Below are 27,907 nucleotides of genomic sequence, written 5' to 3' on the forward strand. Positions count from 1 at the left end.
CCATGGTGCTGAGGGGGCCCTGTATCATGCACTGAACCCAAGAAACTCAGCACCAGTTGAGACGGCACCTCGCAGGAGGCAGGAAAGCAGGAGACGGTTCTTCCCTCTTTATTGACTGATGGATTCCCAGGCAGATCTGGTAAATTACACTGTTAAATAATCATTAAAAACAAACCAAGGCCTGAGGAGTCTGAAGTGAAGTTTCTAAACTGAAGCGAAGTTGGTGAAGGGCAAGAAGCTGGGCAAGGGTCTCCACCTGTGCATCACTGCAAATCAGCTTCCCCGTGGCTATCAACCACGACTCCAGCCTGTTGCAAGGGAAGCTCCGGTGTAGGGACCCGTCCAGTGTGGGTATAGATTTGCCTGAGAGCAGCTTGTCCAGATGCTGCGATACAGGGAGGGCTGAGGAGAAGCGATACTGAGGCAACATTAAAAGAGAACCAGAGATAGCAGCAGAGTCCAATTCCAGTCAGGGGAGGGCAGGTCAGGTTGGCCGCTGTGTCAGTCTTGAGGGAGAGCACCTGACCGACCCCTCCAGCACTCACACGTTGTGGGTCTTTTTGGTGAGCTGGGGTTCCTCATCCACTAGTTTTGACTTGAGATGTTCTTTGTAAGCAAGAATGTCGCCCTGCCACTTGGTGATTGTCTGCTTCTCACAAACCCAGATCTCTTGGGCAACCTGGGAACACAGGAAGGTGGTCCTTAGTGCAGCTCTGCTAGAGGGGCCACCCCACACGGGGGCCCAGGATCCTTTGCCCCTTTTAGATAGCCAAGCAGGCGATGTTTTGGAGCAGCCAGCAGTTTCCTAACACAGCAACGTAGCTGTTCTGCCAGATTAGCAACGTTTGCCAGGCCACACGAGGTCCCTGAGGAATTCGTGCATCTCGCTGGCCATGCTGAATCTGGCAGAGAAGCGCCCACCGCTCCCAACTTACTGAGCAAAGCCCTTGGAAAGCCCCTTTCCCCTTTTACCTGCTGGATCAGCCTGAAGTCATGGCTGACAAGCATCATTCCCCCCTCAAACTCGTTGATGGCGTCTGCCAGAGCGTCTATTGTTTCTATGTCCAAGTGGTTGGTGGGTTCGTCCAGGAAGAGCATGTGGGGATTCTGCCAGGCCAGCCACGCAAAGCACACACGGCACTTCTGACCATCAGAGAGGTTCCGGATGGGGCTCACCTGCCAAACAAAGACCCTTCTTACAGCTCTGCCAAGGCACAGACTGTACTAGTTTCCAGAGACCGGTCCTCCCCACAAGAGTCAGGGTGGAGTTCTGCATGCTAGAACTTTAATTCTCCAGGGGCAACACCTCTACTGCTGCCTTGACTAACCCTTTCTCCACCACTGCACTGGGGTTCTGCAGAGTTCTGAAGCAGGAACAGGGATCAGTCAAAGATGCTGCCCATACTGGAAATCCCAGACACAGAATTAAGGTCACTAAGGGTGTTACTCACATCCTACCCATAAACCTACATTTTGCCCTCAGTTTCTGGATGTTTCTCCTAGAATGACAAGCAAGGAAAAAGTTAATTCCACAAAACTCAAAATAATTAATCACCAAGTCAGCTGGGAGGCAGAATCTCCCTCTCTGGAGATATTTAAGAACAGGTTAGATAGACATCTGTCAGGGATGGTGTAGACAGAGCTTGGTCCTGCCTTGAGGGCGGGGGGCTGGACTCGATGACCTCTCAAGGTCCCTTCCAGTCCTAGGATTCTATGATTTAAACCAGAAAAATGTGAATGATAACTAGGGATCATTTAAGAACACCTTAGTAGGTGCCCCAAAAGCCATAATCGCACCACTGAGAAAGGCAGCCAAGATGGTTTAAAACCTAACTGTGGTTTGGGGAGGGGGAAATGAAGGCAGCCATTTGGAAAAAAAAAATATCAGGCTACTAGAATACATGGAACTGGAAGAGGTCAAGTTCAGCCCCCTGCCCTTACAGCAGGATCTAACACCATCTTAGATCATCTCTGACAGATGTCTGTCCAACCTGCTCCTTCCATATCTCCAGTGAGGGAGATTTCCAAACTCCCCCAGGCAACATATTACAGTGTTTAGGAAAAATTTCCTACCTGTCAGGGTGGTTAATGTTCAACCCAAACCTCCTTGGTGCAGTTTAAGCCCATTGCTTCTTATCCTATCCTCAGACACCAAGGAGAACAATTTCTCTCCCTCCTCCTTGTAACACCCTTTTAGATACATAAAGACTGCTATCATGTCCCCTCTCTCAGTCTTTACCTTTCCAATCTAGACAAGCCCAATTATTTCAGTCTTCCTTCATAGGTCATGTTTTCTAGGCCTTGAATCATTTTTGTTGCTCTTCTCCGGACCTTCTCCAATTTCTCCACATCTTTCTTGAAATGTGGTGCCCAAAACTGGACACAAGACTCCAAGTGATGCTAATCAGAGCAGAGCAGAGCTGAAGAATGACTTCTCGTTTCTTGCTCACAACACTCCTGTTAATGCATCCCAGAATCATGTTTGCTTTTTGCAACAGCGTCACATTGTTGACTCATATTTAGCTTGTGGTCCACTATGACTCCTCGATCCCTTTCTACAGGACTCCTTGCTAGACAGTTGCTTCCCATTCTGTGTGTGAGAAATGGACTTTTTCTTCCTAAGTGGAGCACTTTGCATTTGTCCTTATTAAACGTCATCCTATTTACCTCAAACCATTTCTCCATATCATTTTGAATTTTGATCCAATTCTCTAAAGTACTTACAACCCCTCCCAGCTTGGTATCACCTGCAAACATAATAAGTGTACGCTCTATGCCAATATCTAAATTGTTGATGAAGATATTGAGCAGAACCAGTCCCAAAACAGATCCCTGCGGAATTCCACTTGTTATACCTTTCCAGCAGGATTGTGAACCATTAACTCCTCTCTGAAAACGGTTATCCAGCAAGTTATGCACCCACCTTATAGTAGCCCCATCTAGGTTGTGTTTCCCTAATTTATTGACAAGCTCATGTGAGACCATCTCAAATACCTTACTAAAGCCTAGGTATACCACGTCCACCGCTTCTCCTTTATCCACAAGGCTTGTTATCCTATCAAAGAAAGCTATCAGATTGGTTTGACATGATTTGTTCTTTACAAATCCATGCTGGCTGTTCCCTATCACCTTATTATCTTCCAGATGTTTGCAGATGATTCCTTAATTACTTGTTCCATTATCTTTCCAGGCACAGAAGTTAAACTGACTGCTCTGTAGCTTCTTGGGTTGTTCTTATTTCCCTTTTTATAGATGGGCATTAGATTTGCCCTTTGCCAGTCTTCTGGAATCTCTCCTGTCTTCCTTGATTTTTCAAAGATGATAGCTAAAGGCTCAGATACGCAAGGAGCTAATAGAGAAGGTATTCTAGGATGTATTTCATCAGGCCCTGGTGACTTGCAGACATCTAACTTTTCCAAGTGATTTTTAACTTGTTCTTTTTCTATTTTATCTTGTAAACCTACCCCCTTCCCAATAGCATTCACTATCTTAGGCATTCCTTCATCAGACTTCTTGGTAGTGTTAATTTTTTTTTGATTTCATATTAAATAATCGTAAGCATTGTTCCTTGTTAATTATTCCTTGTTTTAATATATTTTCTTCCGTGCCTATGGACTATTTAAAATATAGATTTATATCATAGAATCCCAGGGCTGGAAGAGACCTCAGGAGGCTACTGAGTCCAGCTCCCTGCCCAATGCAGAACCCACCCCAACTAAACCATCCCAGCCAGGGCTTTGCCAAGCTAGGACTTAAAAGCCTCAAGGGACGGAGATTCCACTCCCTCGGTAGGCAATCCATTCCAGCACTTAGACACCCTCCTAGTGAAATTGTTTTTCCTAATATCCAACCTAGAGTTGAGAAGCCTCTCTCCATCCTCATTGGAACCTCCCTTCAGGAAGCTGAAGGCTGCTCTCAAATTCCCCCTCACTCTTCTCTTCTGCAGACTAAAGCCCAAATCCCTCAGCCTCTCCTCATAGGTCATGTGCTCCAGCCCCCTCATCATTTTGATTGCCCTCTGCTGGATAGTAATATATGGAGATATACCATCTCATAGAACTGGAAGGGACATTGAGAAGTCATTGAGTCCAGTCCCTGCCTGCATGGCAGGACTAAGTACCATCCCTGACAGATTTGCCCCAGATCCCTAGATGGCCCCTCAAGGATTGAACTCACAACCCTGGGTTTAGCAGGCCAATGCTCAAACCACTGAGCTATCCCTCCCCCACTCCTCTTTAAGGTGTCTACATCCTTTCTGTAGTGGGGTCTCTCCTACACCCTGTCTCTTGGTGCTGTCCCCTTTTTTCTCCTGCCCTGTCCCCCTGTTCCATCAGCACAAGACCCTCTCTCACCTCACCTTAGTTCTCACCTTGCCCCTTCCTTCACCTTCTGCCTTCCATGTGGAAAGCAGTTTAGGGGGCTGGAGCCAGGCTGCAGCCCTATTTTTAGTACCATGGTCTGGCCCTAGAAGCCCCAGCTGCTCCAGGGGCACAATCACATGCCAAGTCTGCAGCAGAGGTCACCTGTGGTGCTATTTTTTTAGTACCACAGTCCCGTCCCAGTGAGGCTGCCCCAAATGGAATGCGCCTCATGCAGCTGCCACTTCATTCCAGCAGAGCCGGGGCCACCTGCAGGAACCCAGACCACAGTACTAAAAACAGCCTTGTGGGCGATCTCCGCTCCAGTCCTGATACTTGCCGAGCCCAAGCATGCCCTGCCCTGCTCCTGCTGGGCCCCCCAAGCTGGCCCAGAGGAGGAGGCAGTGCTACTGGTCCAGGACCCAAGCAGCAGAGGCGGTGCTGTGGGGAGAAGGAGGGTAGGACAGAAGGAGGGGCGCATGCCACTGGAAGCTATCCTGGAGGCCCTACGCACCCTGCTGGGGGAGGGAAGGTGGTGTTGCACTGCGCCAGTGTCCCCATCAAGTAGTGAAATGTCCGGTGAGGTTTTCCGGGACATTTCACTACTTGATGGGGCACCTGGAGAGAGTATTTAAATTTAGGAGAGTCCCGGAAAAGTCAGGACGTATGGTCAGCATAACTATAGACCCCCAAATCAGGAAAGGAAGGTAGATGAAATGCTTCTGGAACAAGCAGAAGTCTCCAAGACACAAGAGTGGGTAGTTATGTACCCACATATTTGCTGGAAAAGTAAAATGACAAAATACACCATATCCATGGAATGTAATGGGGACAAATCTTTTGAGTTTGAGTTTGAGTGAGAAAGTAGCATTTTTAGACTTGATTCTGACCAGCAGAGAGGAACTAGTAGCAAGTCTGAAAACGAAAGGCAATTTGGAGGACAGAAATCATAAAATTGGAAGGAAAGGAAGGAAGAACAGCAGAATAAGGACAATGGACTTTACAAAAAGCAGACTTTAAATGAACTAGTAGAAAAGGCCTCATAGGAAGAAAACATCTGAGAAAAAAAAGTTCAGGAGATCCAAAACTCTCTCAAGCAGCAAGAGTAAAAAGACAGAACTATAAAATTATCTGCATGCAAAGGAAAGATAGGAAGACTAGTAAGATGCTAATGTGGGCTCCATCAGGAGCTTTTAATGACCTGGAAAATTAACAAGGAATCCTGCAAAAAGTGTAAACATGAACAAATTGCTAAAAAGAAACCAAAAAAACTAGCATAAGAGCATAAGGACAGCTAGTGAACGGAAGTGGCTAACTGGGCTGTTTTGCAATGGTGAGTGTGGCAGCTAGATATATTTAAGTGTTAAACTTGAACCCCAAAACACTGCCGTAAAAAACAAAATATAAAGGAATAAGCTTCAAGAGTAAAATGAGAATGCAGACAGAAGTCCAGCAGAAAAGTGGGGGGTTGCATAGACTATTCACTTAATCGATAAGGGTGCCTCCATCTTTAAATGTAGCTGCACTCAAGCAGTCTCCCACTAGCCCTGTGCTCCCTGCGGCGTTTCCAAATGGCAGCGCCGCATGAAGCCCAGAGTCAGGCTCCCCGCGGCATTTCCAAGTGGCAGTGCCACATGGTGGTTTGAAGTGCACCCTCTTCTTCCCTCTCCCCTTGCTGTCCAATAAGCCTATGCGATGAGCATTGGCTTATTGGACAGTGGACTAGTTGTTCACATCCCTACTGACAGCCTCCGTGTTCTGATGAGGATGGAAGTCTCAGGGAAGAAAAATATCCAACTGGAGCAGGGGGAAATGATCATAGTTGAGATCCCTCTTCCAGATGATGGAATTTTGTCCTCTCGCACCGAGAGTACCTCTCTCCAGGAAAGGGAAATCCAGTTATAAGGAAGAGAAGTATCAGAGGGGTAGCCGTGTTAGTCTGAATCTGCAAAAGCGATGAAGAGTCCCCTGGCACCTTACAGACTAACAGATTTATTGGAGCATAAGCACAAAAACACAATGGAATGAGGGTAATCAATGGAACAGTAATATCACAGTACAAAATATATCAGGACAGAACAGGTTGTGCTGGGGGGAGGGGAGCAGCACCATGTGAAAAAGCATAGAAGCAAGTGAAATAAAAATCTTAGAGCTAAACTGTACCCCAGAATCTCTATGGATAATAATTCCATGTTCTAAAAATAATATAGCAGTAGGGATAAGCAGGATAATGCTAGTGACGTGAAATGCTCAGGAAAATTACAGAGAGGCTGTGTCTACACTGGCATGAATTTCCAGAAATGCTTAAAACGGAATACTATTCCGTTTTCAGTTTTTCCGGAAAAGGAGCGTCTACATTGGCAGGCTGCTTTTCCGGAAAAGCATTTGTGGCCAATATAGACGTGCTTTTCCGGAAAAGAGCCCCGATCGCCATTTTCGTGATCGGGGCTTTTTTCCGGAAAAGACTACTGGGCTGTCTACACTGGCCCTTTTCCGGAACAGTGTTCCGGAATAAGGACTTATGCCTGAGCGGGAGCAGAATAGTTTTTCCGGAATAGCGGCTGATTTTGTACAGTAGAGCATCGTTGCTTTTCCAGAAATTCAAGGGCCAGTGTAGACAGCTCACAGCTTATTCCGGAAAAGCGGCTGATTTTCCGGAATAAGTGGCCCAGTGTAGACACAGCCAGAGGCTATAAAATAAAAAGCTCAATAATAATAGGGGATTTCAGCTAATCTCAGGACGGGATGCAGCGATAAAGATTCTTGACACCTTAAATGACTGCTTCTTGGAGCATCTGGTTCGGGAACCCTCAAGGGGAGAGAGAATGTTTGATGCAGTCCAAAATGGAGCACAGGATCTGGTCTAAGATGTGAATGTACCTGGACCACTTGGAAATACTGACCATACTTTAAAGGAGAAACAACACAAAAACAAGGAGTTGGTTAAATTAAAAGCTACCCTCAAATTAAAAAACAAGAGAACCAAAGAAGTGTCACAGCGGCTAAACAAAGCAAAAGCAGCAGTGAGAGGCAAATGGGCATCCCTTTAGCCAGGGGTGGGAAACCTCCGGACGGGGGCTGGATGTGGCACCCAGCTTGCTTGGATCTAGCCCCTACGGCGCCACATTGGTGAGCCCATGCTGAAGCTCCAACCACCCACCTGCAGGGCTGGAGCACACAATCTACTAGTCTGGGCCCCCCAGGCTTTGACATGCGATGGGAATGTGGGGAGTTGTCTCTCTCCTTTTCAGTCAGGGGCCTCTCACTTTGCTTCTCACTTGCATGTGGCCCCCAACTGATTTTTCTGTGGGTCAGCAGCCTTTGACCCAAGAAAGGTTCCCCCCCTCTGCTTTAAGGAGTGGAAGTTAAATTCTAGTGAGGAAAAGAGAAAGGAGCATAAACTGTGGCAAATGCAGCGTAAAAACATAGTTAGGAAGGCCAAAGCAAGAATGTGAAGAACAACTAGCCACAATAATAGCAATTTTTTGTAATTATCTCAGAAACGGGAAGGCTGGCAAACCATCAGCGGGGCCACTGGACAATCTAGATGTTAAAGGAGCACTCGAGGATGATAAGGTCATTTCTGAGAAACTATACAAGTTCTTTCCATCAGTCTTCACGGTTGAGGATTTGAGGCAAATCGCAAAACCTGAGCCATGGTGCAGATCTGAGGAACTGTCCCAGGCTGAGACATCATTAGAGGAGGTTACGGAAACAACTGAGACATTAAACAGTAGTAGAGGACATTAAACATAAAATGGTAAGAGTCCAGAGGAGGGCAACAAGTATGATAAGGTCTAGAAAATCTGACCCAAGAGACAAGGTTTAGTCTTGAGAAGACAACAACAACAGAGGACTTAATCCACTGTTCACATCCATTAAAGGCAGGATAAGTAGTAACGACAATGGGATAGGAACTCTGGAAACAGCTGTTGAATCTCTATCATTGGAGGCTGATAAGCTGGCATTGGAGTAACATGCCAGAGACTCAGATTCCAAGGCCAGAAAGGCCCATCTTTTAGTTTGATGTCCTGTGTAACCAGCCATAGAACTGCCCCGAAGTAATGCCTGAGCAGATCTTTTGGGAAAACATCCAAGCGTGATTTTAAAAGTGGCCAGCAATGGAGAATCAGCTATGACCCTGGTAAATTGTTTGAATGATCAATTACCCACATTGGCAACATTTTCACCATGTTCTCCTGCCATGGGATCACATTCAACCTCTCTCTCCTTCACCAAAGACTCCAATTACTAAATATTTGTTCTCCTGGTAGCTATGTATGGATGAATCAAATCGCCATGTAACCTTTGTCAAACCAAATCAAGAGAGCTCTTTCACAAGGCCTGTTGAAAACAGCCTTTTTCAAATACCGAGAAGACTGCCAGACACAGGGGTTTGTGGCCTCCAAGCTACAAAGTGGTAGAGGGCTTGCACCTACATTCCCCAGTGTAGCATGCTGCCCAGTAACTTCAGCCGGCTGGCACGTGAGCAAAATTATTAGGGTGGCTCTGCACCCCTAATATCACACCAAAAGCAGGCCTGACGGAATAGATGCCAACTGCAGTCCACACCTACCTGCTGCTTCCCTGTCAGTCCATATCTGCCAATAATCTTCCTCATTTCCTCTTTTTCCTTGATCTCTGGGTAACACTTCATCATGTACTCCAGGGGCGAAAGATCCAAGTCCAACTGATCTTGCAAGTGCTAGGCAAAGAGAAGAGCAACTCCAGACCAGCACAAGTAGAGATCCCAGTCACTTGCTGGGAGCAAGTTCCTAGCCAGCAAGCCTCTCCCAGACCCCTCAACTTCTTTGCCTCTGTGGGTACCCCCTGGGGAGTGAGACACAGAACTGGAGATGCAACTCCTTCTCCAGATCATAGTGACCCTTAGTCACCAGCACCTCACAAGGTGTAAGGAAGCAGCCTTCAAATTTCAAGTTCTGCTGGAGAACAGTATGCTGTGTGCTGGACTACTCCAAGGGGCCAGAGACAAGACAGGCCCAGAGCAGCACGGTCACACCTCCTACACCTCCTAGCGGAAGCAGGGGTTGCCACCCAGCCACACCCAGGAGGAGGAGACAGGAGCTAGAGGGAAGTCCAGAGCCCTTTCACCGAGCAGCTGCTCTCCCCCATGTGTCACGGAGCAACACAGGGCTTGGAATGAGGCACCTCTTCCCCTGACGGCAGTAAACTAGAGACAGTTAGGTCAGGCTTGGGGGAGGAGTCTGGGGAAAAAACAGAAAGGAGACCCCTCTGTTCCCAGGTAGCTACCCCCAAGCAGCCTGTACCATTCCTCACTGCCCCTGCAGGGAATACCTGGTGGTATCGGCCGATTTTCACATGCGAGTGTTTACGAATCATCCCATCTGTGGGTAGGAGCTGGAAAGGAAAAAAAAGGCATTTCACAAAGGAATGGCAACCTATCCAATTGTCCCGCGTTCTCACTCACCCCAGCAGGTGGGAGACAATCAGGACTGCAGGTCTGCGTGGACCCAACACACTGACCTTGTTGCTTCATCCCTTCCCCAATCCTATTTTACAGAGATGATGCTTCTTGGGGTCAGTAAATGGATCATGTGTTCCAATAAATGGGTCTATACATGTATTCTAATTGTAAGCTCAACTTTGGGAAGTGGATACAAGTTTATACAATGTCACAACCTATCTAGAACAGAAAGTGTTGTTTGGATGAATTCAGTTGTGTCCCATCATGGCCAAACTGTAAACAAGAGAAGTGTGGAACTTAAAAAAAAAATAAAAAAAAATCAGCAAACCAAATTTGGTGTCAAATTAGGTCTCATTAGTGGGCAAAGCGCTATTCTACCCACCCCTTCACTTTTTGGAGTCTTTAAAAGAAAAGACGTTGGGGAGAAAATCAGATTACCACAATGGTGGTAGACTGAAAAACTCTCTATTCTTGGATCTGGACTTTTAATACTCCGGTCACCTGCAGAAGTGGGCTGTGTCCACGAAAGCTCATGATCCCATTGACATGTTTTAGTCTTTAAAGTGCTACCAGACCATTAATTGAAAAACTAGAGAAAGGCAAGGGGCCAGCTTCACCATCATGGCTGTGACTCCTGATATCTCCTGGGACCCTGCACCTTCATCATCCTAACCCTCAGTTACCCTGACAGGGTGAGACCAGAGACCTCACCAGTTCCACCAGAGCTCCAGCTAAATCCTAAATACCACTTGGGATGCGAGACTGTCATCACCCTCTCCCTTGTGCTCTTTTCCTCTTCCACCTTTTCTTATCCCTCCCCTTTTCCCCCTTCTGTTAAATACAAGGCTGAATAGTTTGCAACCTTGCTGTGAACTTAGACAAGGAAAAGGTAGCTAAGTGCAGTGCCCTGCGTAACCTGATGTTGGTACAAGTTTGATAAGTCTGGGGCAGCTGATCAGACCACAAGTTACAAGTGTAGAGACAGAAGCTGCACTTTTATCTTTGCTGTTCTTTTCTTCCCCCTTCTGTATGTGTCTTGTTTGGTTTTTAGGAAGTGGGGTTGGACTTTGAAATGTCACTTAACTACTTTCCTCTCTGGGGAAAGGTATAACCCACTTTAAAACCCATCTACAAGACTTGATATTTTAAATGCTCTGGGTCTTTTACCTACATCTTTAATCAAAAGATTAAAAGACATTAATCTGAGTGACACAGTACTAAGCAGGCTGAAACCTCTGTATACAAACCCCCAACCTTAGTTGAAACTGTTGATACTGAGCAATGACTGGGTCATGCTCACATCTTTGACTCTTTGGACCCACGTAGCATTGTAGATGGAACACAAAAGAGGTTTTGCACCAGAAAGTATTTCAGGCACTGCCCACCCCTGCAGGTGACACCAGGGCAGCAGACGAGAACAGGGAGAAAGCCATGCGGGACGCATACCTCTCCTGTGAGCAGTTTCAGCAGCGTTGACTTCCCAGCACCATTGGGTCCCACGAGTGCTACACGCGTGTCCAAGTCAATCCCAAATTCCAGGTTGTTATAGATGCAGGGCTGCAATCCACAGGGGAGAGCATGAGAGGAGTCACCCTGCTCCAAAGCATCTGTGAAGTTGTGATGAGCAGGCCTAGCTAGGGCACTTCGGATAAGTCTCACCTACAAGAGCTGAATCCCCTCTTCCCCCGCCCCCCCACCCCGTGCTACCAGCAGACTGGGAAGCTGGGCCAGTGACCTCAGGGCCCAAACAAGAGGCGGGAGGAATCCTCATGGGACTCAGGCAGGCACATGTGGGGAATACTTACCCCGTCCTTCGTGTACTTAAAGCTGACATTCTGAACCATGATGACAGGAGGGGGGATTTTCCCACATGATGGGAAGTAAAACGACAGAGTCTGGGAACAAAACACAACCCCACGTCAAGTGCCTGCAGTTTCAGCATAACTTGGCTTCCAAGCGTAAAGGAGCAGCCGCTTGCCTCCCTGGAGCCTGGACAGCACCCTGATACCAGGGAGCCGCAGGCACCAGGTCAAGCTCCTGCTTTCCCATTCTGCTTCCTGTGTGGGACGGGTGAGCTCATGTCTCTGCCCCACTGAAAACCTCTGGTGGAAGGGAGGGGGCTACCCCCAGCCACTCAGCACTCCTTGCTTTGCTTTGGGCCCCTGGCTTTTGACAAGCCTCCTCCCCCTCATTGGGAAAAGCAGCCCCCATGAACTCTCCTTTGGTCAATCTTCTGCCTGAGCTGCCTGCCCATTTACTGCACCTCTCCCGCCACTCCTTTTTCTGGGACGGATTATTTTTCCCAGCTGCGGCTCATTTACTTCTCCAGCCATAATGGACGGTCCTGCTTCCCCATCTTACCTTATCATTCACCACTCTCTCGGTTAGGCCGGAAGCCATCATTTTCTGAAGGGTCTTCTCTTTGCTTTGAGCCTGCCTGGCCAGCTTGGCACTGCCATGACCAAATCGTGCAATGTAATTCTGTAACGAGACAAGGGATTACCTTCTGGTAGCTGCAACAATGGGGTGCATGTGGGAGAAGATAGAGACCTGCAGTCCTGCCACATAGATACCTTCATGTGGGCAATCTGATCCTGCTCCCAGTGGAAACGCTTCATCTGATTTTCTTCCAGCTCCAGCCGTGTCTTCACGTACTGATCATAGTTCCCCTGAAGGGGGAGACCACAGATTGTGAGCCAGCTCTCAAAAGCTACACCCTTCCTGCACACAGCTGGCCAAGACTCTTGCAAGCAGGCGCTCTGTAGACTGCCCATCCTAGCAAGGGTTGTGTCTAGGATGGAGCCGGTGGCCTGAACAGGAGTTTCCTCCTCCCCTGGCCCAGGACTCGGGGCCAGGGTGTGACACCCACTCACCGTGTAGTACTTCAGTTTGCGGTTGTGCATGTGGATGATGTTGGTGCAGACACCGTTCAGGAAGTCCTGAGAGTGTGAGATCAGCACAAGGATCCGTTTGAACCTGCAGCATTACACAGAGTTATTAGTGGCCCGACTGGGATGAGACTCTTAGGCTGGAAATCCTGCCAGCGACGTGAAGGGGTTCATGTACACCAGAGGTCTCCAACCTTTACACACCCAAGATCGCTTTTTAAATCTCCGAACAGGCAAAGATCTACCACCCCGCCCCTTCCTTGAAGCCCCGCCCTCTCCATTCTCCTCCTGTCCATCACTTGCTATCTCCAGCCCTTACTTCACACTCTGATAAACAGTTTATTTTTAAATTATGCGATGTATAAAATTAAAATCACGTGTTTATAGTGCTGAAAGAAATGGTCTTTTTTATTCATGCTATTTCCATCTAAAATGAAGCATTTATAATTATACATTTTGTGGGGACAGAGTTCTGCGGCTGGGGGCAGGGGAGAGGGAACAGGGTGCTGGGAGGGCAGAGGACAGGGTTCTGCAGCAGGGGACAGAGTGCCAGTGGGGACAGGTTTCTGCAGATGGGGACAGGGGAGTGGGAACAGAATTCTGTGGCTGGGGACAGGGGAGTGGGGACAGAGTTCGGGGGCTGGGGACAGGAGAGTGGGGACAGAGCTAGGGGAGTGGGGTGCCAGTGGAGGCAGAGAGTCCCCTTTATCTGCCTCCTCCCAGGATTCCTCCTCCCCAGAGGGAAACCAGCACGTGCCTCCCCCACCCGCGGCACAAGGAAGCCCCCCGCACTCACGCGCCTGCCCCAGGACCGAACCCCCCCCCCCCCCCCGGCGCAGGGAAACCCCACACACGCCTGCCCCCGGACCGACCCCCCCCCCCCCGGCACAGGGAAACCCCACACACGCCTGCCCCAGGACCGACCCCCCCCCCCCCCCCCGGCGCAGGGAAACCCCACACACGCCTGCCCCAGGACCGACCCCCCCCCCCCCGGCGCAGGGAAACCCCACACACGCCTGCCCCAGGACCGACCCCCCCAGCGCAAGGAAACCCCACACACGCCTGCCCCAGGGCCGACACCCCCCGGCGCAGGGAAACCCCACCTGCGCCTGCCCCAGGGCCGACCCCCACCCCGCCCGACACAGGGAAACCGCGTGCGCGCGCGCGCCTCCCCCGGGGCCGACTCACCCCTCCCGTGCGGTGCAGGGAGCCGATGCTCCCTCCCGCAGTACACCCGGCAGAGCAGCTAGCGCACTTCCGGAATCGCCAGACGTGGCACTAAGCTGCGGGACTTCTGTCCATCCCCGGGAAGCCTACACTACCTCCATTTTCGTTGGAGGTAGGTAGTGGGGCTTCTCGGGGGTGGGAGGGAAATGGGAGCGGGGCGGACAGGACGCCTCGCGATTGACCGGTCGATTGCGATTGACCTGTTGGTGACCGCGGATGTACACTAAGAACCACTCTGGATTTCTTCCCACTGCAGACAAGGTGCTGCTGGGCCCAATCCCAGAAAGAACATGAGGACATAAGACCAGACATACTGGGTCAGACCAAAGGTCGATCTAGCCCATGAGTGGACAAAAGGGCCCCCATGGGCCAAATCCGGCCCACCAAGCAGGTGGATCCAGCGACTTCTTTGGAGGATAGGGACATAATTCAAAATGACCTTAGCAAGTTAGAGAAATGGTCAGAGGTAAACAGGATGAGGTTTAATAAAGAGAAATGCAAAGTGCTCCACTTAGGAAGGAACAATCAGTTCCATACATACAAGATGGGAAGCGACTGTCTAGGAAGGAGCATGGCAGAAAGGGATCTAGGGGTCATAGTGGACCACAAGTTGAATATGAGTCAACAGTGTGATGCTGTTGCAAAAAAAGCAAATATGATTCTAGGTTGTATCAACAGGTGTGTTGTAAGCAAAACTCGTGAAGTCATTCTGCCGCTCTACTCTGCACTAGTTAGGCCTCAGCTGGAGTACTGTGTCCAGTTCTGGGCGCCATATTTCAAGAAAGATGTGGAGAAATTGGAAAGGGTACAGAGAAGAGCGACAAGAATGATTAAAGGTCTAGAGAACATGACCTATGAAGCCAGGCTTCATGAACTGGGCTTGTTTAGTTTGGAAAAAAGAAGATTAAGGGGGGACATGAGAGCGGTTTTCAAATATCTAAAAGGGTGTCACAAGGAGGAAGGAGAAAATTTGTTCCTCTTGGTTTCTGAGGACAGGACAAGGAGTAATGGGCTTAAAGTGCAGCAGGGGAGGTTTAGATTGGACATTAGGAAAAAATTCCTAACTGTCAGGGTGGTCAAATATTGGAATAAATTGCCAAGGGAGGTGGTGGAATCTCCCTCTCTGGAGATATTTAAGAACAGGTTGGATAGACATCTGTCAGGGATGGTGTAGACGGAGCTTGGTCCTGCCTTGAGGGCGGGGGGCTGGACTCGATGACCTCTCGAGGTCCCTTCCAGTCCTATTATTCTATGATTCTATGAAGACCCTGCTGCTCCCCTGCCTCCATGCCAATCAGGGCCAATCATGCCAATCAGGGCCTGGGGGCAGGGGAAGATGCTTGAAGCTTCCTTTGCCCTGCCCTGGCCCTCGAGGAGCCTGCGGCACTTTGAAGTGCCGCACGCTGCTCCCAGGGCGGAAGCAGAGCAGAGGAGGCTCCCTGCGCTCCCCTGTCCCCAGACCCTGATTGGCCTGGGGGTAGGGGAGTGTGCCAAGCCTCTTCCAGGGCACGGGTGCCTAGTGGGATGGGAGGGCAAAGGGGCACCCCCAGCCCCAGACCAATTATGGTCTGGGGATGAGTAGCCCCATCCCTTCCTGTTTAGGCCCTGCCCCTTCCAGGGTGGCCCATGGCCACTTCACAAATTTTTGAAGTGGCCCCTGGGTAAAAATTATTGCCTACCCATGATCTAGCCCAATATCACGTCTGCCAACAGTGGCCAATGCCAGGTGCCCCAGGGGGAGAGAACACAACAGATAATCCTCACATGGTGCCTCTCCTGTCATCCACCTCCAGAGAAACAGAGGGATACCATTCCTACCCATCCTGGTTAATAGCCATCGATGGACCTAAGCTCTGTGAAACCATCTAGGTCTTTTTTGAACCATGTTAAAGTCCTAGCCTTCGCCACATCCTCTGGCAAGGAGTTCTACAGGTTGACTGTGCACTGAGTGGAAAAAAAAAAAAATCTTCCTTTGGTTTGTTTTAAACCTGCTGCCTATTAACTTCATTTGGTGACCCCTAGTTCTTTTATTGTGGAAATAAGTGAATAACTTTTCCTTATTCACCTTTTTCCATACCTGTCATGATTTTATCGACCTCTAGTATACCCTCCCTTAGTCTTCTCTTTTCTAAGCTGAAAAGTCCAAGATTTTTAATCTCTCTTTATATGGGACCCATTCCAAACTGCTAATCATTTTGTTGCCCTTTTCTGAACCTTTTCCAATGCCAATATATCTTTTTTGAGCTGAGGCGACCACATCTGCATGCAGTATTCAAGATGAGGGCATATCAGGGATTTATACAGAGGCAAGATATTTTGTCTTATTCTCTATCCCTTTTTTAAATGGCTACTAACATTGTTTGCTTTTTAGACTGCTGCTGCACACTGAGTGGATGTTTTCAGAGAACTATCCACAATGACTTTCCTGAGTAGTTGTATCAAAATTAGCCCCCATCATATTGTATGTATAGTTGGGATTATGTTTTCCACTGTGCATTATTTTACATTTATCAAACTTTCAATTTCATCTGCCATTTTGTTGCCCAACCACTTAGTTTTGTGAGATCTTTTTGAAGCTCTTCAGTCTGTTTTGGTATACAGGCAGTGACTGAGTTACACGGATCCGACTTATGTCGGATCCGCAGTTACGAACGGGGCTTTTCTCGCCCCGGAGGACGGGAGCGGCAGGACGCCCAGATGCGCCGCGGTCCGCCGCCCCCGTCCTCTGGGGCGAGAAAAGCTGCTCCCCGTCTCTCTGGTCTGCAGGGAGACGGGGAGCAAAGCCTTGGAGCATGCCCGCAGTGGGACAGCTGCGGCGCACGTGGACTGTCCCGCTGCCCGCTTGCTCTGCGGCTTTGCTCCGTGTCTCCCAGGTCAGCAGACCAGAGAGACGGAGCAAAGCCGTGGAGGACTTGGGCGGTCCCGCCACCCCCGTCTCCCTGGTCTGCTGGGGTGCAGCTAGTGCCCCCCCCAGCAGACCAGGCTTTTCTTGCCTACCCCTGGGGTAGAGCAGCTGGGGACTGCCGGGTTGGTCCCGCAGCGCCACTCCAGACCAACCCGGCAGCACCCCAGCTGCTCTGCCCCAGGCGTCCTGATTCCGCCGCTGCTGGTCAGTTTCAGCAGCGACTGAATCAGGACGCCTGGGGCAGAGCAGCTGGGGTGCTGCTGGGTTGCTCCAGTAGCGCCGAGGAGCCGCGCTACTGGAGCAACCCAGCAGCACCCCAGCAGCTCTGCCCCAGGCGTCCCCAAGTCAGCCGCTGCTGAAACTGATCAGCGGCTGACTACAGGAAGCCCGAGGCAGAGTTGCTCTGCCCCAGGCTTCCTGGAATCAGCCACTGATCAGTTTCAGCAGCAGCTGACTTGGGGACGCCTGGGTTTCTTAAGTTGAATCTGTATGTAAGTCAGAACTGGCGTCCAGATTCAGCCGCGATTGAAACTGATCAGTTTCAGCAGCGGCTGACGCCAGTTCCGACTTACATACAGATTCAACTTAAGAACAAACCTACAGTTCCTATCTTGTACATAACCCGGGGACTGCCTGTAATCTGCAAATTTTGCCACCTCCCTGTTTACCCCTTTCTCCAGTTCATATATAAATGGGTTGAATAGGATTGGTCCCAGGACAGCCCCTTGGGGGACCCCACTAGTTACCTCTTTCTTCTAGGAAACTTACCATTTATTCTTACCCTTTGTTTCTTGTCTTTGAACCAGTTATCAGGCCACGAAAGGACCTTCCCTTTTATCCCATGACAACTTAAAGGAGGATCCCTCACCACGACCCCACCACACACTTTGTGGAGGGAGGGCCTAGTCTGCTCCATGGGAAACACTAATTCAGTAATGCCTCCCAGTGAAAGCCCTTTTGGGCAGCGACTTTCCTACTGTTCATGCAGCAGCCAGCACTGGGGGCATCGGTGCAACTGCAAAGCAAACAGGTATGCTCGCAGGTGGCATGTACAGAACAGCTGTAAGGCCGTGATTGCTCTTGGGAGCAAGCTGCATTGGCATGCCTCAGCAGGTGTGCACAGACAGCAGAGCACAGCTGCCTCCAGCCACACTTACGTTTTCAGCTCCTCTTCCAGCCACACACAGGCATCCAAGTCCAGGTGGTTTGTGGGCTCATCCAGCAGCAGCATGAACGGTCGAATGAAGAGGGCTCTGCAGAGGCCAGAAGGAGAGAGGTAATGAAGGAAGATTTCTCCAAGCCCAATCTGGTCACTAGAGGTCCAGAAAGCAATTCCCACTACCTCCCCAGGGATTTGTGAATCCACTCTAACAGCCTGGAAGAGAAGAGGGGATCCCCAGGGAGGGAACACTTAATATAGCACTCACCTGGCAAGAGCCACCCTCATTCGCCAGCCCCCACTAAAATCTTTCAACTTCTTCCTCTGCATGGCCGGAGTGAAGCCCAAACCATACAGGATCCGTGAGGCCCGCACCTCTGCCTTATCAGCATCTAGCTCCTCCAGACGCTCATACAGTTCCATCAGCTTCTCACACTCCGCTGCAAGAGAAGACTCTGTCACTTAGTATTTGTGCCAGCGTTCCACCAATCCAAGTCCCCACCACGCTCTCACTCTCCACCCACATCCCTCATTACAGCTGCTGGGGACTACTTCTCTGTCCCCTGCCCCAATGAGGTGCAAGCTCCATTCTGGTTTGAATGCAAAGAGCCATGGTGTCACTGAAGAAGGAGCAGCGCTACCCAACAATCTTCAGCTAGAGCTGGGCAGGAAAGTCAGTCTTCATGCCCTGCGAAAGCTTTGGTGAAAAGCCTGAGAAAGAGGCTCTTTCCCGAGGGACCCCCCCATGGACCCCTCCCCAGAGCATTACCGTCCTCATGAGCCAGGCGCTCTGCCTCTCGCTCTAGCATGGCCCTCTCTGTATCCACCTCCATCACACACTGCAGCGGTGTCTTCTCGCTAGGGGGCATCTCCCGGGTCAGGTGATAGATGTCAATGTGCTCTGGGATTGGCACTTCACGCTTCCCGATAGCGGACAGCAGCATGGACTTTCCTAGGTATTAGCAGACAGGCAGACAAACACCTTCCTGTTATAGCTCGCACTGGAAGGGAGGGCAGGTTTCCCATGTGAATTACCAGAGCATCTAGGAGCCCTACTGTGCTAGGTGATATACAAACAGAACAGATAAACAGTTGTCCTGAGGGGCTCACAATTAGAGTGTACAGACAGGGGAGTAACAAGGGAATAAGGGGACACTACTGGCCAGCATGACAGACAGCGCTCTCCGCACACTAGTGGCCTTTCAAATTTTATGTAGACATCAGGGGAGAGTGTCACACTGGCTAATGAATATACATAATTCAAAGACGCTTTATGCAAAACAGGTTATGTAACATAAGAACGGCTAGACTGGGTCAGACCAAACGTCCATCTAGCCAAGTGTCCTGTCTGCCAACAGTGGCCAATACCAGATGCCCCAGAGGAAACATAGCAATCTACTGAATCTGTATATCTTCTTGTGCATGTATGTGAAGTCATAGGTATAAAGTGTGGCTCTGTTTACAATTCTAAAGGAGTTAATGAGGCCATCACTGATGCTCCAGAAACGTAACTCAGTACTCAAACTTGGTGAATAACTGTTTGTCATGTAAGCTCAAACTGTGCGAGGTCCTAGAAAGGCATGTGACTGCACTACCTAAAATCTATTTTGAATCTGATATTTTTCCATGGGGGTGCCGAACAAATGGGGAAAGCCTTCGGTCCTTTGTCTTCAGCTGGCCTTTGACACTGCTTGGCCCACCCTAAGAGGATACTTGGCAATGAAGAACTCTGAAAAGCTGTGGACACAGGCCAGAGTAAAGATCAATTCTGACTTGAAGCGCTTCACATAAGAACAGTTGTTTAGGATATGAATTTGCATGCAACAAGTTTCTTAGATTAGAACTAGCTGAATGGGTTTTTTTGTTCTTTTTAATTTATAACTTACTTTGATCTGTTTTCACTCGCCTCCACTTAAAAATGTTTTAAATATAAAAGTGGGATTTATTATCAAGCCATATGTAAATAATTGTTACCTGGGGGAGAGGGAGAAGCAACCACTGTGCATCTCACTTCCATCGATAAACTGTGTGGACATTATGAGCTTTCACTGAGTAAGAAGGATTTCTTTGGTGTTTTAGCCCCTTTTGGGGATGGGTTTCCGGATGATGAGCCCTCCTGGAATTGAACTCGGTCAGTGTCGCTCTGCAAAGGGGTGATAACTCCAAATCTGTGCCTTGTTTGGGGGAGACCAGAGGATCTGGTCCAGCAGGACAGGGTGGTAGGAGCCTCAGAGGGCGGAAAAGCAGGTTTCAGTTGCATGATCAGCAAGTCAGGGGACAACCCGAGGGGGACTTCTGTGATTGAACATGTCAGAGTCTGGAAAGTAACCAAGGAGATAGTTCTGCAGATATATACAGTACCACATGGGGAATTATTGGTTAAATTGGAAAAGATAGGGATTAATATGAAAGTTGAGAGGTGGATAAGCAACTGGTTAAAGGGGAGACTACAGCGGGTCATACTGAAAGGTGAACTGACAGGTTGGAGGAAGGTTACTAGCGGAGTTCCTCAGGGATCAGTTTTGGGGCCAATTTTATTTAATCTTTTTATTGCTGATCTTGGCACCAAAAGTGGAAGTGTCCTAATAAAATTTGCGGATGACACAAAGTTGGGAGCTATTGCCAATTCAGAAAAGGATCGGGATATCATACAGGAAGATCTTGTAAATTGGAGTGATAGCTGTGACGTAGTGGGGGTACCTGGCTGGTTTCTATGCTGCTGGCTCTGGGGTAACCCCCACTGGCTGCCGTGGGTACCAGGACCCAGCAAAACAGGATGAGTTACTATGCAAACCAGTATGGCCAGACACCCCCCATGGAGAGGAACAAAGGAAGGTGGAATGCTGCCCTGGCTGGGGGGCAGGGCTGGAAGAGAGTGAGTGGAGTGGCTGTCTGGGAGCATGGAGAAGACAGCCTAGGGAAAGGGGCTGGAGTTTAGGGGCCCAGTCTCCCCCCATCTCAAGGGGGCCTGAGGCATCCTAGCCCAGCTCTGGGACCAGATTACATCTGCGCTGTGCTGTATCCTGGAGAGGCAATAAACGTCCTCTATTCCACCGGCTGGTGCAGTCTATTTGTGCCATTTCGGGGTGCAGGAGACGGGGGACCCCCAACGCGCCGTCACAATAGCAATAGGATGAAATGTAATAGTGAGAAGTGTAAGGTTATGCATTTAGGGATTAACAACAAGAATTTTAGTTATAAGCTGGGGACACATCAGTTGGAAGTAACGGAGGAGGAGAAGGACCTCGGAGTCCTGGTTGATTATAGAATGACTATGAGTCGCCATTGTGACATGGCCGTGAAAAAGGCTAATATGGTCTTGGGATGTATTAGGCGAGGTATTTCCAGTAGCCATAAGAAGGTGTTAGTGCCATTATACAAGGCATTGGTGAGACCCCATTTGGAATACTGAGTGCAGTTCTGGTCTCCCATGTTTAAGAAGGATGAATTCAAACTGGAACAGGTACAAAGAAGGGCCATTAGGATGATCTGAGGAATAGAAAACCTGTCTTATGAAAGGAGACTCAAGGAACTTGGCTTGTTTACCTTAACCAAAAGAAGGCTGAGGGGGGACATGATTGCTCTCTTTAAATATATTAGAGGGATAAATACCAGGGAGGGAGAGGAATTATTTAAGCTTAATACCAATGTGGACACAAGAACAAATGGATATAAGCTGGCTAGTAGGAAGTTTAGACTTGAGATTAGACGAAGGTTTCTAACCATTAGAGGAGTGAGGTTCTGGAACTGCCTTCCAAGGGAAGTAGTGGGGGCAAAAGATCTAGCTGGCTTCAAGATTAAACTAGATGGGTTTATGAAGGGGATGGTTTGATGAGATAACATGATCTTGGTAATTAATTGACCATTCATTATCAGTGGTAAATAGGTCAATGGAGGGATGATAGGAGTTACTATGGAGAACTTTCTGGGTGTCTGGCTGATGAGTCTTGCCCACATGCTCAGGGTTTAGCTGATCGCCATATTTGGGGTCGGGAAGGAATTTTCCTCCAGGGTAGATTGGCAGAGGCCCTGGAGATTTTTCGCCTTCCTCTGTAGCATGGGGTACAGATCACAGCTAGAGGATTCTCTGCATCTTGGGGTCTTCAAAGTATTTGAAGGCTTCAATATCTGAGATATAGGTGAGGATTATTCTAGGAGGGGTGGGTGAGATTTTGTGGCCTGCACTGAGCAGGGGGTCAGACTAGATGATCATAATGGTCCCTTCTGACCTTAAAGTCTATGAGTCTATTTACAAGGAGTGTATCCCAAGCACGTGAGGAAGCTTAGGAGAAAGCACAAAGGTGGTAAAAAAATGTAAGTGGGCACTGAAAGGGTCATCAATTAATCAGAGGCAAACATCAAACAGAGAAATGATAGGTATGGCTGAGTTAAACGATGAACCTGGAAAGTGAAGACAAGCAGTTTATGTGAAAGATAATGGAGAGTGGGGAACCAGTGAACAGATTCAACAAGAGGACTGATGCAGACAAAATGATTGGCTTGGAAAGTTATAGGCTAGGGAAACTATCTTCGTAGCAGTAGCTTGAATGGGTATGAGTGAGGGCAAGATTGAATTTGTCAAGACCAGAGAGCCAGATGCGCCAGTAATCAAGGAGCAAGATGCGGGTTTGGAAGAGAATTGTAGTTGTGTGGACGAATAGACAGTATGTAGAAAGAAACCGACATTTAGATACAGCCTGTACATAAACACCTGAAGTAAGGTCCAGCCTGAATGTGATTCTCAGATTATGGGCATTAGTGACAGGCACGGGGTGGTGCTGTCCGTTGTGATCAGAAAAGACAGGTGATTAGGAGCGCTGTTTTGCTCATGTTAAGCTCAAGGTGATGGCTAGACATGCCCAAGGAGATGTCACAGAGAAAGACTGAGTTTTTGGCTCAGACAGAGGGAGAAGAGCCTGGAGTAGAGAGGTGAATCCGCCACAAAGACAGCAGCTGAATTTGTGTTTGCATATGGAATGAGGTGAGGGGCGAGAAGAGGGACCAAGAACAGAGTTCTGTGGAAACCCAGAATCACTGGAAGGCCAATGAGGTGAATCCTCTATTAAAGAGGCAGGCATAGCATCAGGAGAGGACAGAGTCACAGAAGCGAAGAATTTCAAAAAGGAAACCATGGTCATCATCATCTTTCGGCCCTGGGACACAGACGCTGCTAAATACACAACCCAAAGCTGCAGTGCAAATACATCTTGCTCCCTTCTCTGTTTTACTTCCCCATGTATCTCCCTGGGGTGTAGGCAGATGCCTGATGTGTTTTGCTGCACTGCCTAAATTGAGACTCAACTGGGTTTTACTTGCCAGAGAGAGGAGCCCCCCGAGTATCACTGAGGTTTTGCATATTGCTGCTCCCCATCAATCCACTGTTCCCCAGGAGTGTCATTTCCCCAAGCCAGCACCAAGAAGCTCTCTCCCTTATGCACACAGCACCCCCGCAATCTCACCTATCCCATTGAGCCCGATAAGTCCATAGCGACGCCCTGAGTTCAGCTCGAGTTTGGTGTCGCTCAGTAGCTCCTGGCCGTGGAAGGTCAGCGAGAGGTTAATGATGTGCACATCGGTGCTGTTGGGGTGGGAGGCCAGCACCCCAGTGACAGCACGGGCAGCTGCTTTCTTCAGCTCAAAGTCTTCCAGCTCCTTTGTTAAAGCATCTAATTCTGCGTGAGGAGACAACCAGAAGACAAGAAGTAACCCTGACCTTGACCATAGCAGCCCTTGACCTCCCCCACAATTATATGGGGCTCTGCCCCAGCACTGTTACCCAAGATAGGAAGCAGCTCGATTGCCCAGCTAAGCAGGCAGAGTCACCACAATTAGTGCAGTTTCAATTGCTGAAATAATTCATCCAATGGGACTGAAGCAAGCAAATAAATTGGCATGAGTGAGTAATAAGTGATGTCCCAGTGAGCCTCTGCCTGAAGCACCATAGGGGCAGTGTGTGTAGTCGATTAATCAATAAGCAAAAACTTATAGGTAAAATGCTATAGATTACATGCATCCCACCCCGCCAGAAATTTTTTTAGCAGGCTAGCCAGCAGCCCAGCTTAGTCCTGGCTCACACTAGGTCCAGGACCTACCCCCACTGCAGCTCTGCATTCAAAGCATATTAGGAGCCAGGCATGCAAGCAGCCTGGCTCAGTTCCAGCTCATGCTGGGTCGGGGAGCTCAGCCCTCCCGCACTGCTGGCCTCTGTATCAGAGGGAGCAGTGCGGGGCAACAGGCAGCCAGTCTGTGATGCAAACGACTAGTCGCCTATCCAATAAGCAAATGCTTATCAGATCAACTAGCCAACTAGCACGTAGACTTTTCCCACCCCTTCCTGCCTCTATTAGAAAGAGGCAGCAAGGGGAGGGAGAAAGAGGAGGGGGAACTTCAAAGCAGCAGTGTTGCACCGTAACCCAAGATTCCATGTGGCACTGAGGGCAATTGATAGGGCAGCTCTGCCTTTGAATAGTCAATGCAAATTGCATCCAGTATTCAATTAGCAAATTAATCAAAATTTTACATCTTATCTGTGAGGGGAGCTAGTTTTTAAACTGGCTCCCATCGCAGCCCAGCTCCTGCCTGGAGCCCTGTGCTGCTGCCTCTCATTGGCAGCAGCATGGAGTGGCAGAGGGCGGGTCGGAGCGGAGTGGCTGCCAGCCCCACCCCCGGGGGACTACAGAATAGCTGAGTAAGCAATAAGAATTCATGAGGTTAATTGACTATTCAATTAACCAATATTTAACATCCCTATTGTGTGGATATCAGGCTTTTCTAATGTTCCAGTTTTTCAACTGTCAGCAAAATCAGTAGGGCCTTCCCATTGGCACCCAGAACATTCCCTGAAGTTTTGGAATGATCAGATGTGGTCTTCAAAGTTACCACATTCCAGACAGACATGCACCATCAAGCATTAGGTTTCATTTTGCTTGGTCAATCAGTCAGAGAAAAGGTGGGAGGAGGAAGAGACTGGAGAGGAAGTAACTTGCCCAAGATCATAGCGTAAGTCAGTGCCAGAGTTAGTAATATAACCCAAGTCTCTCATGCCCTAGTTTAATACCCTGGTACCTCTAACAGATTTATTTCCCCAGAATCTCTTTGCCTGGTACACAGATGTTGGACTATCCTAGACAGCTATACAGAAAAGTTGAATCCTTTACAAGTAGAACATTACTCCAGGGGATTCCAGCCCTGAGGAACCACAACAGTCTAGCACACAGAACTGTAGTTAGGTCATTTTAATGCCTGGGGTGAGCAAGCACACTTGTGCCCCCTGCCATTTTTTCTGTCATTTTCCTGCCCCTACAGCTTTGCACCCTGGGCAGTTGCCCTGCCAATCCTACCATGGTTACAGCCCTGCTGGCATGCCACCTCTAGAACAATCCTGTTTCCCCCTGGTCCACCACCCACTGTAAAGACAACACATTACAGCAAAGTCAGGAATTTCCCTCAGAGAGGAAACAGGGCAATACCAGACCAATGATTCCTATTAGAAGGGTTTCCAGCATCAAAAAATTCACTAGTCATAGTGTGCTAGGTATGTCCCAGAAAAAGAGTCACACACCCCTCAGGTGTACGCCAACAGAGTGAAAATAAGGCGGTTCCAATAGTGGCAGAGAATGCTTAGGCAGCAGTGTGCTATGCAAGGCTACAATATATCTGCTTCTCTGGCATGCTGCCACAACAGCACCACTGACTGCTATTCTGCTAGGTTTTAAGGGCAGAGAACGGTCATACTAGGACAGGGCAGGAGGAGTTGTAGCTTTGCTTGTGAGTGACACGTCCACGTACTGCACCCTGCTCACTGTCCTAGGGAATGGGGGACTCTCTCCCGGCCCCGGATGGTGGTTGGGGTATTACTCAGGGTGCAGCACGAGCCGAGGATCAGAGAGATTCTCACGGAGGGGTCTAACCTAGCCCAGCGCCTTTGCTATCTAGCGGCCTGCGCCGCTGGGGATGCCCCCGAGACAGACACGCGTGGGGCACACAGGACACAGCGCGGGGGGGCTCTGCCCGTCCCCCGCCCCCGGGGCCTGCGCCGCTGGGGATGCCCCCGAGACAGACACGCGTGGGGCACACAGGACACAGCGCGGGGGGGCTCTGCCCGCCCCCCGCCCCCGGGGCCTGCGCCGCTGGGGATGCCCCCGAGACAGACACGCGTGGGGCACACAGGACACAGCGCGGGGGGGCTCTGCCCGTCCCCCGCCCCCGGGGCCTGCGCCGCTGGGGATGCCCCCGAGACAGACACGCGTGGGGCGCACAGGACACAGCGCGGGGGGGCTCTGCCCGTCCCCCGCCCCCGGGGCCTGCGCCGCTGGGGATGCCCCCGAGACAGACACGCGTGGGGCACACAGGACACAGCGCGGGGGGGCTCTGCCCGTCCCCCGCCCCCGGGGCCTGCGCCGCTGGGGATGCCCCCGAGACAGACACGCGTGGGGCACACAGGACACAGCGCGGGGGGGCTCTGCCCGCCCCCCACCCCCGGGGCCTGCGCCGCTGGGGATGCCCCCGAGACAGACACGCGTGGGGCACACAGGACACAGCGCGGGGGGGCTCTGCCCGTCCCCCGCCCCCGGGGCCTGCGCCGCTGGGGATGCCCCCGAGACAGACACGCGTGGGGCGCACAGGACACAGCGCGGGGGGGCTCTGCCCGTCCCCCGCCCCCGGGGCCTGCGCCGCTGGGGATGCCCCCGGGACAGACACGCGTGGGGCGCACAGGACACAGCGCGGGGGGGCTCTGCCCGTCCCCCGCCCCCGGGGCCTGCGCCGCTGGGGATGCCCCCGGGACAGACACGCGTGGGGCACACAGGACACAGCGCGGGGGGGCTCTGCCCGTCCCCCGCCCCCGGGGCCTGCGCCGCTGGGGATGCCCCCGGGACAGACACGCGTGGGGCACACAGGACACAGCGCGGGGGGGCTCTGCCCGCCCCCCGCCCCCGGGACCTGCGCCGCTGGGGATGCCCCCGAGACAGACACGCGTGGGGCACACAGGACACAGCGCGGGGGGGCTCTGCCCGTCCCCCGCCCCCGGGGCCTGCGCCGCTGGGGATGCCCCCGAGACAGACACGCGTGGGGCGCACAGGACACAGCGCGGGGGGGCTCTGCCCGCCCCCCGCCCCCGGGACCTGCGCCGCTGGGGATGCCCCCGGGACAGACACGCGTGGGGCACACAGGACACAGCGCGGGGGGGCTCTGCCCGTCCCCCGCCCACGGGGCCTGCGCCGCTGGGGATGCCCCCGGGACAGACACGCGTGGGGCGCACAGGACACAGCGCGGGGGGGCTCTGCCCGCCCCCCGCCCCCGGGGCCTGAGCCAGCGGCCGGGAGAGCCCGGGCGGCGCGTCCCCTGCGCAGACCAGACACGCGGGGGGGGGGGGGCCCTCTCCTCACCGGAGCCCTCCGTCCCGTTGAGCTCCTCGCTCCGCGCCTCCCGCGGCTCCGCCTCGGCATCGCCGTTCTCCTCCGGGCCCCGCCGCGGCCGCTGCCGCGCCTTGGCCGCCTCCTTCTTCTTCGCCGCCTTCTTCTTGGCCAGGTCGGAGGGCATGGCGCTGCGGGGAGAGCGCAGGCGCGTCAGCCGGGGGGCCCCGGGCCCGCGCGCCCCCCGGGCCCCGCCCCCCGCAGCCTCAGGCCCCGCCCCCCGCGCCCCCCAGCCTCCGGCCCCCGCGCACCCCCCCAACCCCCGCCCCCGCCGCCTCCGGCCCCGCCCCCCGCCGCCCCCGCCCGCCCCGCCCCCCGCGCGCCCCCCAGCCTCCGGCCGCCGCGCGCCCCTCACCACCGCCGCCAACCGCCCGGCTCCTCCGCGCTTTTCCGGCTGTCGCAACAGAACAGCTGCTACCGCGTGCGCATGCTCCGCCCCCTCCGCCCTCCCGCCAATCGCCACGCGAAACGTCACACTCGCCGGGTCCCACGGCACTCTGGGAAACGCAGC

At 51.2% G+C, this 27,907-nt stretch overlaps 1 protein-coding gene across 1 annotated transcript; it reads right to left on the minus strand.

Annotated features, from left to right (window-relative positions):
- Positions 1–92: 92 nt before the first annotated feature.
- On the minus strand, positions 93–27,907 carry ABCF2 (ATP binding cassette subfamily F member 2). The gene is made up of 15 exons (XM_075917564.2): positions 27,752–27,907; positions 27,370–27,527; positions 23,443–23,655; positions 18,753–18,935; positions 18,252–18,423; positions 17,982–18,077; positions 12,678–12,780; positions 12,378–12,473; positions 12,166–12,285; positions 11,610–11,699; positions 11,251–11,361; positions 9,675–9,737; positions 8,935–9,063; positions 973–1,176; positions 93–679 (listed from the first exon to the last, which is right to left on the minus strand). The coding sequence occupies exons 2-15, from the start codon at positions 27,521–27,523 to the stop codon at positions 542–544; spliced, it is 1,872 nt and encodes a 623-aa protein (XP_075773679.1). The 5' UTR covers positions 27,524–27,527; positions 27,752–27,907; the 3' UTR covers positions 93–541.

Source organism: Pelodiscus sinensis, chromosome 2 (assembly GCF_052426305.1).
Source record: "Pelodiscus sinensis isolate ZL-2025 chromosome 2, ASM5242630v1, whole genome shotgun sequence".
NCBI classification, from domain to species: Eukaryota; Metazoa; Chordata; order Testudines; family Trionychidae; genus Pelodiscus; species Pelodiscus sinensis.